The sequence below is a fragment of the Salvia hispanica genome, chromosome 5 (assembly GCF_029641045.1).
Source record: "Salvia hispanica isolate PSC_SH4W2 chromosome 5, Shi_PSC_v1, whole genome shotgun sequence".
Lineage (NCBI taxonomy): Eukaryota > Viridiplantae > Streptophyta > Magnoliopsida > Lamiales > Lamiaceae > Salvia > Salvia hispanica.
In genome coordinates this window covers 15,572,944-15,590,605 of record NC_142696.1, presented here as the reverse complement: position 1 = coordinate 15,590,605, position 17,662 = coordinate 15,572,944, and the positions used below count along the sequence as shown (strand labels likewise).

The window sequence follows — 17,662 nt, the reverse complement described above, 5'->3', positions numbered from 1 at the left end:
ATGGTGCAATGACTATCATAATTAGTCTTATAAAATAAAGTTAAAATAATTAACGCTGTTAGTTTAAGCAAAATGTATTAATTTAAAATAATAATGAAACTTTTATGTGACTAATGTAAACTTAAATTTGTTTTGTACCAATTTGAAATACTATTGGTATAATATTTTGTATTTATAGTGTAATTTCTTGAGTATATAAGAAGGTGACAATAGCATCAGGAAATACATAATATTTCCAAAATTGTGATTTCAAAGGTTAAGAAACGATGTTTAATTTAAAATTATAAATCATTAAAAATTGAAGGAATATTGAGATATTAAAGTATGAGTTCCTCTTATTACAATTATGGTGAAGGTATATGCAGACATGGCATTAAGACAGTAGACAAGACAAATTGATAGTATAACAGAAAATGAAAATTAAAATCGTGGGAAAAAATTAGGTTCATTTAATGTAAATGGAAAATTTCATTAATTGTGAAAACACGAAAACTAAAAGGTCTAACTCATAAAACTGAATCACTAAAATATACTTGTATGATAAAAACAAAAAGTGCAACTATTACTACTCCACACCACAAAAAAAGTGCAACTATTAGTTTTTATTAGTATTAATTATTTGTGGGAAGCAGTAGAATTACATGAACAGAAATATAAGTATAGATTTAGATTCCTGCAGCCGGCAAGAGCCATGTTGAGGCCTCTATATAAGCAAGGGTGATGAATGGGTTAGCTTCAGCTGGAGTAAGCTTCTTAGCAAACGTGACTCGCTTCTCCATGTTGGCACCCGGGCCTCGGTTGTTAAATTCACCAAAATATACGGTGCTGCACAAAAATAAAATGATTATAAAATATTGTAATTTCGGTATAGGATTTTATATAGTGTTGTTTTCTGAGTTAATGAGGAGAGAATAAAGTACGAGAGATGAAAAAGTAGAGATGGTGTTGTTTCCATTTTAGGAAACGTTTTATTTTTAATAGGGTAATTTAAAAAGAAAATGTTACATTTTTAATGGGACAGAGGGAGTAATTACCTGTTAGTTTCAGGATGGAAATTGTTAGACCATCCTTCAGGAATGATAACACTGCTAATATCACATAAGGCAAAGACAACCCTTGGATATGGGAACCATGATCTGCCCAACACAGCATTCGGGGCCGTCCCGGTGATTGAGCAGTGCACGAAACTGAAGCCGGTTTCCTCTTTTGCATCATTCCGAGCATGTGCTGTGATTATCGCATTTCCATCTCCGGGAATCACGTGTATCTCGCAATTCTGCACTTGCAACAAATGGTTACAATTCATGAATTTGCATTCGTCATCACTGCGTCAACTTACCAGGTATAGAGATCTGGCGCTTCCGAAAATGAAATCAACAGTGCCCTCTATGTAGCAATCTTTGAACAAATGTCTCCCCTTGTAATCAAATACGGTATCTTGATATCCATAGAATTTGCAGTTATAGAAAACCGATGCATCTCCGCCTACTCTCACAGCTGCTGCCTGAGCTCCCACCATCTTCCCGTCCGGCCTCGGTGCAGAATTCTTACAAAAGTATTGCTAGAATTATTAGCCAGCCACATGAATAATTTATGTTTATGACTATCTCTTAAGTTTCCCAATTAAAATGATCTACTAAGTTTAACTCTTGGCTAAAGTGATTCTCTATTCGTTCATTTGTTGAGGGATGATATTAATAGAAAATAAAAAATCTTATATTTTTCTATATATATATATATATATATATATATAAGACGGGTTTTGGTCCTCATAAGTCAGAAGAACGATTCTGTATTTTTTTGTTTTTTCTCTATAGTATATTGAGGAGAATGTCAATGATCGTTTGGAAGACTACAACCGATTCAAACCCACATCAACTCAAAATCATTCCAAACAGAGTCTGTTTGGTATACTTCTGCTTTACAGTTTATATTTTACTCCATATCTTGGGTTATCATCAGAGAGACTAAATTTTGTGAACATACCACCACTTTCAAATTGACGCCCATAAAATGGTCGGACTCGGCGGTCAGCGTCGCGCACTCCACCGTTCCGTACTTGGCCGCCGTGCCGGCAAAGACCAAAACCGGCATGTTTTTGGGGTCTCCATACAAGGTGACGAACGGCTTCTCCTTGGGGATGGTGATTTTCTCTGTGTAATTGCCAGGCGCAATCGACACCACGACGCGGTGCGCGTTGCCAACAGGAATGCTATTTATGGCTTCAGTCACCGTCCTGAATTGGCCGCCTCCCCCGACCCTGATCACCTTAGGTGGACCACCTCCACCCACCGCCGCTGGCTTCTTCACGGCCAAGTGCTTGTCGAACCAGCTTCCCAATTGGGCCTTATCGGCTGGAATTGCATCGTTGGATCGAACTATGATCGGAAGGGAAAACAGGATCACCACCACAACTATAAATGACATTTTCATTTCTACTTTCTAATCTTGCATGTTTGAAAGGAACTTGTTATGTAATAATTTGCATGGAAAAAAGAAAAAAAGTGTTGGAAGAAAAGCATAAAGAAAGGGATGGACAGAATTGGGTTTGAGGTAGTGGTTTAGAATTTGTATGTCCTGGCTAGGACAATGTTTCATATTTTAGTTGGTTTGGTCAATTTCTAACTTTATATAGTGTTTCCTTTTTTTTGGTGTAATGTGGTTTGGACATGGATGGTTGATATGGTTTCAACTTTCAAGAGACTACTTTTTAACTTTGATTGAGTGAAATAATTCAGTCTAACGTGTGCATAACATAAATTTTAAATGTCCAAATACTTAAAGTTATCAAAGATAATAAATGAAACTAGTTATCATTTTATTACACTAGTCTTACATCTATTATATAGATGTATATGGGTGTTGATTCAGAAACTAACAAAAATACAGCTAGGAAATTCATATTTAGAGTTTGGGAGGAGGCATTAGCCATGAAGAAGAATTTATAAAATCAAGGCTGATAAATGGCTTTGCTTCTTCTTCTTTAAGCTGCTTAGCAAACGTTACACGCCCCTCAAAGTTTGATCCAGGTCCTTCATTCTTAAATTCTCCAAAAAACACAGTTCTGCACACATTTGTCAGTAATTGCGTTAGTTTTATTCTCTTTTGTTAGGTCAAATCTACCTACATATGATAACATTAGAGAATGACGTTACATCTCATTCTTGTTTGGTTTGTAAGATTATATCTTATAAATGAATATGGATTATGTTTGGTTCATATAAGATTGAATCTCATACATAAACTTAATTCTAGATAGATAAATATATGATAATGAGTCATGAAAACCGAACGACACCTATCTATACAATTAAATTAAGGTTTGCACCCATATTTTGAAATTTATCTTAAATACACAATGGAACTTAACTTTCTTTGGATAAATCACAAACCTACAATAAATCATTTCGCTCACATTTTACATAATGTAATGATACCTGTTATTGCTGGGATCCTTATTGTTGGACCATCCTTGAGGATTGACCACGTCGCTGAGAAAGGAGTTAGCGAAGACCACCCTTGCATAGGGATACCACGCCCTGCCTAAGAATGCAGTTTGGCCTGACCCAGTCACGGAGCAATGGACAAACACATAACCCGTTGCCTCTTCATCGTTCGACCTCTGTTGTGCTGTTATGTATGCAATTCGATCACCGGGAATAACATGTATCTCCGAGTTCTATAGATACCAAATTATATATATAGTCACATCTTTATCAATCAATGATTGAGAAGTGGTTTAACTCTTACCAGATAAATGGATTTGCCGCGTCCAAATATGAAATCGATAGTCCCCTCAATATAGCAATCTTTGAAGAAATGTCTCCCCCTATAATCGCAAACAGTGTCTTGATATCCATAGAATCTGCAGTTATAGAATGCTGAAGCGTCTCCGCCTACTCTCACGGCCACCGCCTGAGCTCCCTCCCTCACTCCGTCTGGCCTTGGTGCAGAATTCTTGCAATTACAATATTTTGCAAGTATTTTAATGCAAAATTGGTAAAGTATAAAAAAAAAAAAACAAATGTAATTGATGTAGCATTGGTGAATAGTGAAACCTACATTGTTATTAATGTAACATGTGGTAACATAGATTCCAAAAATAGAAAGTTGACTAATTTTGTAGAATGGACTAAACTAATAAAGGAAGATGGAGGGAATATCAAACTTTGATATATACTCATTCCGTCCCAATAAATATGAATTATTTAATTTTTGAAGCGAGTATTATGTAGTGTTGTTTTGTGAGTTTATGAAGAGAGATGAAAAACTAAAGAGAGTGTTGTTTCCATTTTAAGAAATGTTTCATTTTTAAAGGGACAATTTTAAAAGAAAAACGTTTCATTTTTAATGAGATAGAGGGAGTAGCATACTGACCACTACTTTCAAATTGACGCAATAAAAATTGGCGGCATCAGCGATCAAGGTTGCGGAATCGATGGTGCCGTACGTTTTCGCCGTGCCGTTGAAAACCAAAACCGGCATGTTGTTGGGGTCTCCCAGCAACGTAATGAATGGCTTATCCTTACCGATAGTTATCTTCTCAGTATAATTGCCGGGGCCAATCGACACCACCACGCGTTCCTTGTTCCCTGAGGGGATGCTATTTATGGCATCGGTTACCGTCTTGAAATCGCCACTACCGTCCACCCGGACATTGATCACCTTCTGAAAGCTTGAGGCATTTCCCACTGTGGTTTCAAACCAGCTTTCCAACTGCGATTTATCGGCGGGAATCATGAATTGGTCGTCATCAGACCAAACGATAGGAATGAAGCAGAGAATCAAGAGGAGTGTATTCATGATAGTAGTATAAGACATTTTCATTTCTCTATGTAGTAAATTTGATACCATCTGCGTGTCTTAGACAATTTTATTTTTGTCGTTTGGATTAGATTACATGATATTTATATACTAGTGTTTTGTTTTTTCCGTTGAAAATTAGCATTTATGAAAATTTACAAACATGCATTTAATCCCATGAAAAAAAAATTACAAAAATATTCCTTGAAAAATTGTATTTAAGATTTTTGAAATAAAGGAAATTAAAGTTACTAGAATTTATATTTAATACCCATGCAATGAATATTACTATTAAACATTGAGTCAAGCCTATTTATCTCATCGCTAGTGTTTTTTAACACTACTACCACCGACTTTCTGCCTTTAATTAGATACAAATCCAACAGATGGAGTACATTGTAAGACTCCGTTTGTTTCATATTAATTGAGTTATTTTTTCATTTTAAGAAGTTTCAAGATAACGAAATTTTTAGTCACGATACTCCATACAATAACGATACAATCTGTGATTAGTTGATATAAATTTACAATCGAGGGAAACTAAAACTTTTCACAAGTTGGAGTAATATATAGTGATTCAATCATTACAAACATATTTTCCTAAGTGAGTACAAAAAGTTTAGTTCTGATCAACGTTGAAATGATTCTCTATCAAGCTTATCAAAGTCTAACATTGATTTCCCGCTAGTTTAAATCATAGTTCAAAACCTTGTGTACTTACATATACATCTATATAGATGTATATGTGTGGATTGAAAAATTAATAAAAATACAGCTAGGAAATCGATATTTTGAGTTTGGGAGGAGGCATCAACCATGAAGAAGCATCTATAAAATCAAGGCTGATGAATGGCTTAGCTTCTTCTTCACTAAGCTGCTTAGCAAATGTTACCCGCTTGTCAAAGTTCGATCCCGGGCCTTCATTCTTGAATTCTCCAAAAAACGAAGTCCTACACACACTCAACATTAATTACATTCTTGTTTATTATAAAAAAAAAGAATACGACTCAGCTACAATATTGAATTTAATGTACGGTACCTATCATTACTAGGATTCATTTTGTCGGACCAGCCTTCAGGGTTGACAACGTCGCTTAGATAGGTGTTCGCGAAGATCACCCTTCCGTAGGGAAGCCACGACCGGCCTAAGTATGCGGTTTGGCCTGACCCAGTCACAGAACAATGGACGAATACGAAACCGGATGTTTCTTTATCGCTCGACCTCGCTTGTGCTGTTATGAATGCAGTTGGATCTCCGGGAATAACATGTATCTCCGAGTTCTGTAAATACAAAATTAAAATCAAATCAGAGTGTAACTAATTAGTAGTGGTTAGTTAATGGTTAATGGCAATGAGACTTACCATATAAATAGAGGTGCCGGATCCAAATATGAAATCCACAGTCCCCTCAATATAGCAATCTTTGAAGAAATGTCTCCCGTTGTAATCGAAAACAGTGTCTTGATATCCGTAGAATTTGCAGTTATAGAACGCTGAAGCGTCTCCGCCTACTCTCACTGCCGACGCCTGAGCTCCATCCCTCTTTCCGTCTGGCCTTGGTGCGGAATTCTAGCATCAGCACGTAATTTAAGAAAATGATATTCATTGAATTAAGTAAAGAGAATAAAGTACTAGAGAAATAAAATAAAATAAAAGTAAAGTAAGTCAGATAAGGTGTTTTTTTTTGTTTTTAGCCAAAAATGGAAATCAAGGAGAAAATCAATCGCATATGGTGGGACGTAGGGAGTACTAACCACCAGCATCAAATTGACGCCATAAAATTGGTCGGCATCGGCAGTCAAGGTGGCGGAATCGACGGTGGTGTACGTTTTGGCCGTGCCGTCGAAAACCAAAACCGGCATGTTGTCGGGGTCTCCCTGCAATGTGACGAATGGCTTATCCTTACCGATAGTTATCTTCTCGGTATACTTTCCGGGGCCAATCGACACCACCACGCGCTCACTATTCCCCGAGGGGATGCTGTTTATGGCATCCGTTACCGTCTTAAAATCTCCGCTGCCATCCACTCGGACATTGATCACCTTTGGAGAGCTCGAGGCAGCAGAAACATAGCCCACCGTGGTCTCGAACCAGCTTTCCAACTGAGATTTATCGGCGGGAATCATAAACTTGCCGTCGATTGAAAGAAAACTGAGAGTGAAGAAGAAGAGTGCTTTCATGAGAGTAATAGTATACGCCATTTTACTTTGTGAATGTGATAAATTCGATAGAGATTACTGGGTTATATATTTAAGAGGTTAGATATGAAGGAAAATTTAGAAACATGCAGTTAATAGCCATGCAAACCATGGTAGTCTTTTTTGTACTATTATTTACAGAATCAAGCTATTGATTTTGTTAATTAGATTTTTTTATAAACCAACTCTGATATTGTACTATATACTTTCGAATATAAAGTATACAATTGAAGATCTTCATTGACTTATTTATAGAGAATCATACGTTAAAATATTCATTGGTAGTATCAAATAATCTCATTTCATAAAATTATTTGAATTGTTGCGATGTTTATATGGCAAAGATTATTACAGATCGCACAGTCAGAATGTATACTGGTATTGAGTACTTACTTGACTATAATTTTACTTTTTAAGTTATAATAATGTATGGCACTCCATTGAATAAGTATATTTTTAATATGAATATTATGTATATTAGTACTCCCTCCATCCCATGAAAGATGTCACACTTTCCTTTTTAGTTTGTCCCACAAAAGATGTCACATTTCCCTTTTTGGAAAATGTGATCACTCACATGAATATAAAAATCATATTTTCTCTCTCCATTTAACACACAAAACAAAACCTCCTAAAATCTCGTACCGTCCCACAAGTGTGACATCTTTCGTGGGACGGAGGGAGTACTAAACTTGGACTAGAATTTATTTTTGTACTTTAAAGTTTAAAATTTACCTAATAATTATATATTGATATTTCATTTTTATTTGATTTTATATGAACCCTAAATTTTAATAATATGCCCTTTCAGAATCGTAGGTAGCCATAATAGCAGTCTTGTAACTTGTAAGCAGTTGTAACCATGCAATGGCCTACTAACTTAGCATTCATAATATTCTAATTTTTTTTATTATACTTTTTTATTCACCTTTCGTCCTAGTAATTAAAGATAACTCAAGAAAATTAAGGCCATGCTTGGTATGATGGAATAGAATGAGGAGGGAATGGAATGAAGGTGGGAATAGAATGACAATTCCATTCCATTCTTGTGATTGGTGAATGTAAGGTTTACAAATTGAATGGAATTGTTATTTCTTGATTGATTTCATTCCTAAACTTGGTAACTACGAATAATATAAGAATGGAATGAAATGAAATATGAATAATTAATATGTTGATTCTATAAAAAAAAATATTTATTTAAAAATATTTTTGTCAAATATTTTGGATCATATTAAGTTGAACTATACACGTAAATGAGTGTGTGCATATGTGGTGTATGTATTGTTGATGTGTGTATATATATATGTGCACATGTGCTTGTGTGTGTGTGTACATATATGTGCATGTGTTGCCATAGGTATGTGTTGATGTGTGTGTGTGTTGCTGCATGTCAGTGTGTGAGTTTGTGTTGCTGTGTGTGTGTTGCTGCATTTCAGTGTGTGTGAGTTTGTGTTGCTGTGTGTGTGTATGTGTTTGTGTGTGTGTGTGTTTTTGTGTGTGCGTGTGTTTTTTGGTGTGCTGTGTGTGCATGTGTTTTTTGGTGTGTGTGTGCGCGTATGTGTGTGTGTGTGTGTGTTTTGGCTGTGTGTGCGTGTGTTTTTTTTGGTTGTGTGTGTGTTTTTGTGTGTTGCTGTGTGTGTGTGTGTGTTTGTGTGAGTTGCTGTGTGTTTTTGTGTGTGTGTGAGTGTGTTTTTTTCAATTATGAAAAATTTTAAAATTTTAATTTATGCTAAAATTGAGATGATATTAAATTTAAATATAATATTAAATACTCCCTCCGTCCCAGATTTGTGGTAATATTTTGCCATAAATGTCCGTCTCATATTTGGAGTAACATTTAGAATTTACCATATTTGGACATAAAATTTTACCCCATTATTCACTAAAATTACACCCAAATGCCATTATCTATATTAAAATAAATCAAAACGAAAATAAAAAACCAAAAAGTCAAAGAGGGACCCACCTTCAACCAACTCACTTCATTTATTACACACTCCATCATCCCACTTCATTTATTAGAGCATCCACTATAGGTGGATGCTTTTTGGTGGACAACTTTTTTTTTTGTCCATAGCCCCATTTTATTTGTCCACAGCCACAAAAAAAAAAGTATCCGCAGCAATAGCGGACACTTTTTAGTGGACAAATTTCACTTTATTGTTTTTGTTGTATATTTTAATTCAATACAATTAAAATTATCGGACTATAAATAATTAGACAAAAACGGCTAGTTCAATAAAATTAAAGTAGAAAACTAAATTTTCGTCGGATTAAAGTGAGGGGAAAATTACAACGAAAATTTGATCTACGGAAAATCACACAATGTTCTTCACGCTACGCCGCCTCCCCTACGTGCCCAGATCTCTTCCATCAAATCGACCTGGAGTTGGTCATGTGTTGTGCTCCTGCGTATATCCGCGAAACGTTGGATCAGATATTCATTACTACGTGGTACACCCATCTGTATCGGCGCGGAGGAACGCCGTGACTTGTACTTGCACCATCTTCCGGCGCCCAACGTTCTACCGCAAATCCTTCATCTTCTATTATCATATTGTGCAATATGATACATGCTACCATAATATCCGCGACATCATCTTCGTGCCACACTCGTGCCGGGCAGCGTAGAATGGCCCATCGCGCTTGGAGCACACCAAAAGCTCGCTCAACATCTTTCCTAGCGGCCTCTTGTTTTCGCGCAAAATATTGTCTCTTCGCTCCAGCCGCTTGGCGAAGTGTCTTGACGAATACGGGCCAACGAGGGTATATTCCATCTGCCAAATAGTATCCCCTGCGATACTGCGTGCCATTTGCTACAAAACTGATCTGCGGACCCTCTCCCCGGCACTCATCATTGAAGATAGGCGACGACTGCAGAACGTTGATGTCGTTGTTCGAACCTGCAACACCGAAATACGCATGCCAGATCCGCAAACGGTAGTCAGCAACGGCTTCGAGGATCATCGACGAATGTTTCTGCTTGAAACCGGTAGTGAACTGGCCTTTCCACGCCACCGGGCAGTTTTTCCACTCCCAATGCATGCAATCAATGCTGCCCATCATCCCTGGAAAATTGTGCACCGCATCGTGCATATCGAGCAGTCTCTGGCACTCATCAGAGGTTGGCTTTCGTAGGAACTCCGGACCAAAGACTTCCCGAATGCCCTTACAAAACTGCCGGAGCACAGTTAGATTAGTCGTCTCACCCATCTGTAGGTATTCGTCGAACATATCAGCCGGTCCGGCATAGGCAAGTTGCCTAATTGCAGAGGTGCATTTCTGCAAAGTAGACAGCCCGATCCGGCCAGTGCAATCACTCCGGAGCGTGAAGCACTCGAACCGGTCCGCCAATGTCGTTGCTATATGGGTAAAGAGCGGTCGCGACATTCTGAAACGCCGACGAAAAATCTCAGCCGGGTAACGAGGGTCAGCGCTAAAGTAGTCGGCCATAAGCCGCTCAGCCACTCCGACATGGTCCCGTGGGATTGTCCGACGATGACGAATCTCACGAGGGATCGCCGCCGCCGCCGCCGCTGCCGCCTCCTCGTCGGCCTCCCTCTGCACCTCTTGAATCAAAGAATCCCATGCTTGATTCCACAAATCATCCATAATCGAAATGTTTTTAGAGATAGAAAATGGATAGAGAGTGAAGATGTGTGTGGAGAGAATGAAAATGGGAGGAATATTTATAAACAAACCTTTATAAATTCGAAATTAAAAAAATTAAAAAAATAAAAATTTTAAACCGGCGACCGCCGCGCCGGCGTCGCCGCACTATAGATAGGCGCGGCGGCCGCCGCTTTTCTCTCTCATGCGGCCCGTCCTCGCCGCAAAGCCGGCGATGGCCCTTCCGCCCCAAGAGTTTCGTCCGCCCGCGGGGCGGACGCACGCCCCACTATAGACCGCCGCGGCGCCGCCGCGATGGGGGCGGCCGGCGCGCCGCCCCTATAGTGGTTGCTCTTACACGCTCCATCATCTCACTCCACCATCTCATTTCATTTATTACACACTTCACCTCTCACTTCCTTAATTACACACTCCACCAATTCCTTAAAACTCGTGCCATAACTAAATGTTACTACAAATGTGGGACGGAGGGAGTAATATTTATATAATTTTGTTAAATTTTAAGAAGAAATGAAAATGAAATAGAATGGAATGACCATTCCTTAGCTAAGTGGATGGAATAGATATTCCCATGTGGAATGGAATGGCCATTCCTAATAGAATGGTGATTCCTAAGGAAAAAGTTTACCAAGCAAAGGAATGAAATGGAGGTAGGAATGTCATTCCATTCCCCCATTCCATTCCATAGTTAACATTAATCCACGAGAAATTATAAACAACGATAACCCTCACTTTTATACATTTATTATTCATTAATTAATCTTTTCTTTATATTAATAGGAGTATTATTTTTCTAATTGATGATATACTTGACTGTTTAATTCTTAGGTCATGCTTGGTATGATGGAATGGAATGAGGGTGGAATGAAATGGAGGTTGGAATGGAATGAAGATGGGAATGGAATGGAATCCTCATTCCATTCTTGTGCTTGGTGAATGAAAGGAATACAAATGGAATGAAATTATGTGTGTTGCTTTGTGTGTGTGTATTTTGCTGTGTGTGTATTGTATGTGTGTGTGTTGTTGTGTGTCAGTGTTTGAGAGTTTGTGTTGCCGTGTGTGTGCATGTGTTTGTGTGTGTGTGTTTTTTGATGTGTGTTGCTGTGTGTCAGTGCGTGTGAGTTTGTGTTGCTGTGTCTGTGCATGTGTTTTTTTTTTCTTTCTGTGTGTGTGAGAGTGTGTTGCTATGTGTGTGCGTGTGTTTTTTTTGCTGTGTGTGTGAGAGTGTGTTGCTACTTGTGTGTGGATTTTTTTTTCAATAATTAAAAATTTAAAATTTTAATTTTATCATAAAATTGAGATGATATTAAATTTAAATATAATATAAAATAATATTGATATAATTTTGTTAAAATTTAAAATAAGAAAAATATAAAATGAAATAGAATGGAATGGCCATTCCTTAGCTAAATTGAAGGAATGGCTATTCGCATGGGGAATGGAATGGTGATTCCAAGTGAAAAGGAAATAAAATACCAAGCAAAGGAATGGAATGGAGGTAGGAATGTCATTTCATTCCCCCATTCCATTCCACCATACCAAGTAGCTTCTAAGTTGTAATGGTGGAACATAATGATATAAGTTGTAAATAAATTAATGTATGTGAGTAATGAGTAGATGACAACTTTTGATAAATGGAAAGACTCACATTTTTATGGGATGAACATAAATGGAAAGTAAACATTTTTTTTATGGGACGAAGGGAGTATATTGATTGAAAATTGTATGATATCGTAGAATCGCTAAAGATTTTGATAGCATATGCATGAAATAATTTCACATACATTGTGGTACATCAATTGATCTATTTCTGTTTTCAGTAGTATTTGATTGATCTTATAAACTCTTTATACCAACTTCCTCTATCTTGGAATTATGACTTAAAATAACTTAAAATGTGATATTTCTCATGTTTTTTCCTAAAAGTATATGTTAAAGTAAGGTCGTATAGTATCAAGGTTATTCAATCTTGGAAAGTTTATATGAATTTCACCTTTGTTTGCGCAGATTAAAAACAAATCGAAGAGGAGAACTTGTTTGAAATATTACATGCACATCAGCAAATGATTGATTTTATATCTTTGCACAGCGTTATTTTATTTATTCAGTTCTAGTTTGAAATATTTGATGGAGAACTTGTTACTATAGCCACAAAATAATTCAGCCATTTAAAAACACAAGAGGAGTAGATGCACATAATCCACAAGCAAACTTAGATCGCAACATCAGAGATCGAGATCAGAGAGATGAGGCGAAGCGATTGAGAGTGACTATGCCAGAAAGCGCAGCCTTGTTTCGTTCTTTGACCTTCACCTGATAAATCACACTGCAAATTCCAACCACTTGTAAGCATACCAAACAAATTCATCCAATATAACTAGTAAATGTTAAAATCATATTTACCTGAACCCTTCAATCCACATTTCTGTTATCAATGTTTCACCTGGGTATACATGTAACAGAAATCTCCCAGTTATGTTGCGGATCATGTTTTGGTCTCCCCGACAGATGCTGTTAATGATGGCTCTAATTGCAAACCCAAGAGTGCACAGTCCGTGCAAGATTGGACGAGAAAATCTGATGTGTCCAAATTTAACAAAATGAATAGACATGAACGATACATCAATTCAAGGTTTTGCATTGAATTTTAAACAAACATATATGCTAAAGTTCTTGTTCCAAAATTTTAGGGAAGTTTAATAATATCAGTATCTGGGACTGGGATTGCTGAAATAAAGACACTGGGAAACAGGAAATAGCACAGAGTAAGGGAAAAAATTCAGTTTAATAGGTACCCGGCTATTTCGGCAACTCTAGGATCTGAGTGCAATGGATTGTAATCACCAGAAAGCCTGTAGAGGAGGGCCTGCATCATTTACTGAAAAATTCAAAACTACAAGCATATGCAAGTAGTGACTAGATGTGATGTGTTTTTAATCAACATGTAAGTGAACAACAAATTATCAAAAAATCATAGCCAGCTTTCTAGTTACTGAGAAAAAATAATAAATCCAACATTGTGAAATTTCTCAATTCTCATTCATCAATCAGTTCAGCACAAAATATTACTCAGAGTTGCTTTTACATATCAAAACCCCAAGTCAAAGAAGAGAGAAATCACTTGCTTTGTTTTAACTTGAAAGCATATGTCCACTTACGGTAACCCAATAGCACATCATAAACATATCAAACCGAGTGGCAGGTTATAAAAAGAATTTGTTTCCAAATCAAAATGTAAGACATGATTTGAGTGGAAGCCTGGGAGGTATTTGGTATCTTATTTATAAACAGCAATTTGACTGGCTGGCACATAACTTTTATCATCAATTTATATAAGAGGTTAGTTTCTTTTTCTCTTTTCACCATTTTTCGCTTTATTGGGTTGATAAGTCATGACCATGCTAGCTCGAATAAACAGAAAGATCACCACCAAAAAGAAGTGACAACAGCGAGACACAATCCAGCTAGCCATGTATTTATGATAAATGATGATATTGATCACTGCTACTGGTAGATATATATTTGATTGTTACCATTTCTCTATTCCTATGCACCCATGTGCTTCTGAGCTAACAACCATATCTGGTCCTAAAAATAAAATCACACATACCTGTGACGGATGCGTGCATTCTTCAAACACAACAAATGGTTGACTTTCAGGAATTTTGTAAGTCGATATTTGACCGGAGGGGTGTTTTGTATAAGAGTAAGGCTGGGGTGATTGTGAGAATCCACCAGCACCACGCAAATAGACAGCTGATCTGTTAAACAATATAAATATATATCAACTTTCAGGATAACATAAATTAAAATAAAAAATTAAAAGTCCAGTGGCATAGATATATATGGGGTATACAGAAAACCTTACCGTTGCATGCACAGCTGTACACCAGACTCTTTTTCATAACTTAAAATCTCAACCTCGAGAACCGTTGACTTACCTGAAAGGAGATCCCAATATGAGCTTTCTTTTATGAAACATTCAACCATGAGGAAGAAAGTAAATATCATAAACAACACAAAAGCATACTATTGCCTGAAAATCTTAATCCCAATAGAGGCTTAGTGAGGACAATAAATTACAAAATGTATATTATAAGATACAACAATTCATACTTTTTCAACCCACGTGGACTTCTAAAAAAGGTTAAATCCTGAGAATAGGATCTAATTATTGTTTATTTAGAGTGGCACCTGGCGTTTCTGGGAAGGCATATTTTTTGTTACCTTATGTTGGCGCTCACTATTGCAAAACGATATAATCAATATTCAATATAAGTTCTAAACATGATTTTAGCCTGACTCATTCATCGTAAGGAAAAGGATATAAGAAATCTCCCACTGAGGGTATGGTCAATATTTGAAGTAAACCTTTATCATGCAACCCAGAAACCGTAGCCTTATTAAGTATCTGTATCAAAATAGACATAAACTAATCAGCTCAAGCAAGCAGAAAAAACTAACAATCTAAAATAAGATGAGTGAGAACCTTACATAGCCATTAGAAGGAAGAGGTTTGTATATCTCTATGTACTGTTGCCCATGTAATAGAAGACGAGGATCAAATCTGGAATTGAAAAAATGCCAGAAATTACTTAAAGCTAGTATGCTCGATAAACCATTTCCAGAACTGTATGCTTAATGTCAAAGCACACAGATGTGCCAAGAGAATTGACATCATTACTCACACCAAACCAGGCATCTCTATAATCTGTGACTGAAGTCCAGCAGAAAATAAACTAGCAAATGTTGGCAAAACCTGTGGATGTACAAAGGATAAAAATGAATATATTTCTTAACCAGCTCAACAGCACACAAAATTCGTATAAAGAAAATAAACTTTCTCAATTTCTTGCTTAAACTTGATTTCATTTTCCATATGAAGGGGGTGAAATCAGATAAGTCATACAAAATACAAACAAGATATTGGGTAGGCCAAATTCAAGTCCGAATATAATTATAGTCATCATATTTCATCTTTCGGACTTGCTTATGATCACCGGCAAACAGAATCAACAATCAGCCACAATTGGCCATATATTTTTATAATAATCAACCAGCATATATTGGAAACAAGGACAAACCTACAAGGGCACACATTAATATAAAAGTTTTTTTTTTGTTTAATCCTATATACAACGGTAAGATATCCCTAATGTAAGTAACCTCAATTGATTGTTGCCCATCTTGATGGTAAACATATTTCAGCTCCTTATCATCCACCGGATCTCTCGAGCAAGCTCCAACACCAAGTGCATATAGTGCAGCGTCCCTGGCAATCAACCAACACCGTCAGTTTTTTGCTCTTTTTTTTACTGCTTCAATCACATAACTGAGCAATAAACATAAAAAAAGAAGAAGGATAGAGCGAAAAATTCAGGCCGGCATACCTTTCAGTATAGCTGTAGGTTGACTGATGCGCATTTTCACCGCCAAAAAAGAAGGAAATTAGGAGGAAAATCTAGATTAAAAAAGAATGTGAGAAATGTACCTCAGGAAATTTGTATGAAATAACCAGTTGGGGATCAATCTCCGCTGTTCCAGCCATAGACGATTCCGATTGGCAAATTTGCTCAAAATTAAGAGAGATGTTTAGACAAGGGGTATGCGGATGGGAACAGAGGAAGCTGCTGTGCTTAATACGCAGCGTTTAATCCTTCCCGGAACGGCGTCGTTTTGCTGATATCTCAAATCAATCCAAAGGAAATTCATTCTCTCTTGGTCTTTTCGTCGAGCAATTGGCAGACACTACCTACAACTCTTAATCTCAAAAAGACATCTAATTGGATGTTTCAACACAAGCATACATACCACTTTCCTTATACATATAAATCAAATACTACAAATGATGCACTTGTGATAGGAAATGCATCACACACTATTAAAGATACCCCCATCCCATCCCAGAAACCATCGTTTTCCTTCTCTCTCTCAACTCCCTCTTTCTCTCCAGAACAGAACTCGCCCAAAATTCCATCACTCTTTGGCCCTCAATTCCTCTCACAAATTTTAGCAAAACAAAGATCAATAGATGAGAGGCTTCCTTTGGGCTACCGTACATACCAAAATGATTTACAATATTTTAATTTAATATAAAAATTTTTAAGTTAACATATACTCCCTTCCTCCGTTACTTAGTATTGGTGTGGTGACATTTCATTTAGACACAATAATTAAGAAAATGATATATAATGTACTTATTAAATAAAAATAACAATAAAGTGAGAGAGAAGAAAAAATATAGTGAATAAAGTAAGAGAGAATAAAAAGGGACTCGGATCCTCTGCTGTGCTCCAAACGCAGAGGTTTCTATATGAAACACAGATGTTTGGTTTCAATGCACTTTCTTATTCTTTTTAATATTTTAAACATGAAATGCACCTATCCTTTTTACCGTAGTTCTATGTTTTTGAAAAACACTAGTAGTACATATAAGTATTCATTATTTCACAATTCATTTTTATATGCACATTCTTAGTTGATCATTTTATATTATGATGATTTCAGCTTTTAGCTGATTATTATTATTTATTATGTTTTATTTTGTTTTAGCTGATTATTATTTTACTTAATGAATGATAATTATAATTAGGGAATTAAATAGATACTCCCTCCGTTTCACGTTACTCGTATTTTTCATTTTAGGCCGTAAATTTGAGATTGATTTTTAGTATAATTAAATTAAAATTTTAAGTGTAATGAGACATAACTTAATAAAGGGGCTCTTCACTTAATCTAATACTCTCTCCGTCCGATGTTACTTGCACTCTTCCATTTCGGCTCGTCACAAACTACTTACAATATTTATAGTTTAAGTTGGAATTAATGTTTTTAATTAATATGTTAGATTAAGTTAAGAGCCCCTTTGTTATGTGATGTCTCATTACACTTAAAATTCTAATTTAATTAGACTAAAAATTCAATCCCAAATTTGCAGCCTAAAATTAAAAGTGCGAGTAACATGAGACGAAGGGAGTATATTAATTAAATACATTTATTCTAACTTAAACTAGAAAAATATAAGTAGT

General features: G+C 36.4%; 5 protein-coding genes across 5 annotated transcripts; all 5 read right to left on the bottom strand.

Annotated features, from left to right (window-relative positions):
• Positions 1-582: 582 nt before the first annotated feature.
• On the bottom strand, positions 583-2,501 carry LOC125186071 (pectinesterase 1-like). Its single transcript, XM_048082385.2, has 4 exons — positions 1,987-2,501; positions 1,340-1,546; positions 1,035-1,276; positions 583-825 (listed from the first exon to the last, which is right to left on the bottom strand). Exons 1-4 carry the CDS (start codon positions 2,431-2,433, stop codon positions 666-668), a joined length of 1,056 nt encoding a protein of 351 aa, XP_047938342.1. The 5' UTR covers positions 2,434-2,501; the 3' UTR covers positions 583-665.
• Positions 2,502-2,904: 403 nt separating this feature from the next.
• Positions 2,905-4,827, bottom strand: LOC125189802 (pectinesterase 1-like). The gene is made up of 4 exons (XM_048087035.2): positions 4,378-4,827; positions 3,751-3,957; positions 3,438-3,679; positions 2,905-3,064 (listed from the first exon to the last, which is right to left on the bottom strand). Exons 1-4 carry the CDS (start codon positions 4,825-4,827, stop codon positions 2,905-2,907), a joined length of 1,059 nt encoding a protein of 352 aa, XP_047942992.2.
• A 751-nt stretch (positions 4,828-5,578) lies between these two features.
• On the bottom strand, positions 5,579-7,004 carry LOC125189803 (putative pectinesterase 63). The gene is made up of 4 exons (XM_048087036.1): positions 6,558-7,004; positions 6,166-6,372; positions 5,843-6,084; positions 5,579-5,753 (listed from the first exon to the last, which is right to left on the bottom strand). The coding sequence occupies exons 1-4, from the start codon at positions 7,002-7,004 to the stop codon at positions 5,579-5,581; spliced, it is 1,071 nt and encodes a 356-aa protein (XP_047942993.1).
• Positions 7,005-9,397: 2,393 nt separating this feature from the next.
• On the bottom strand, positions 9,398-10,616 carry LOC125191317 (uncharacterized). The gene is made up of 2 exons (XM_089059093.1): positions 10,089-10,616; positions 9,398-9,412 (listed from the first exon to the last, which is right to left on the bottom strand). Exons 1-2 carry the CDS (start codon positions 10,614-10,616, stop codon positions 9,398-9,400), a joined length of 543 nt encoding a protein of 180 aa, XP_088915219.1.
• A 2,074-nt stretch (positions 10,617-12,690) lies between these two features.
• On the bottom strand, positions 12,691-16,690 carry ECH2 (enoyl-CoA hydratase 2). Its single transcript, XM_048082680.2, has 11 exons — positions 16,126-16,690; positions 16,025-16,047; positions 15,801-15,906; positions 15,323-15,393; positions 15,129-15,201; positions 15,006-15,045; positions 14,503-14,575; positions 14,245-14,395; positions 13,430-13,500; positions 13,038-13,211; positions 12,691-12,960 (listed from the first exon to the last, which is right to left on the bottom strand). Exons 1-11 carry the CDS (start codon positions 16,180-16,182, stop codon positions 12,873-12,875), a joined length of 927 nt encoding a protein of 308 aa, XP_047938637.1. The 5' UTR covers positions 16,183-16,690; the 3' UTR covers positions 12,691-12,872.
• Between the last annotated feature and the right edge of the window lie 972 nt (positions 16,691-17,662).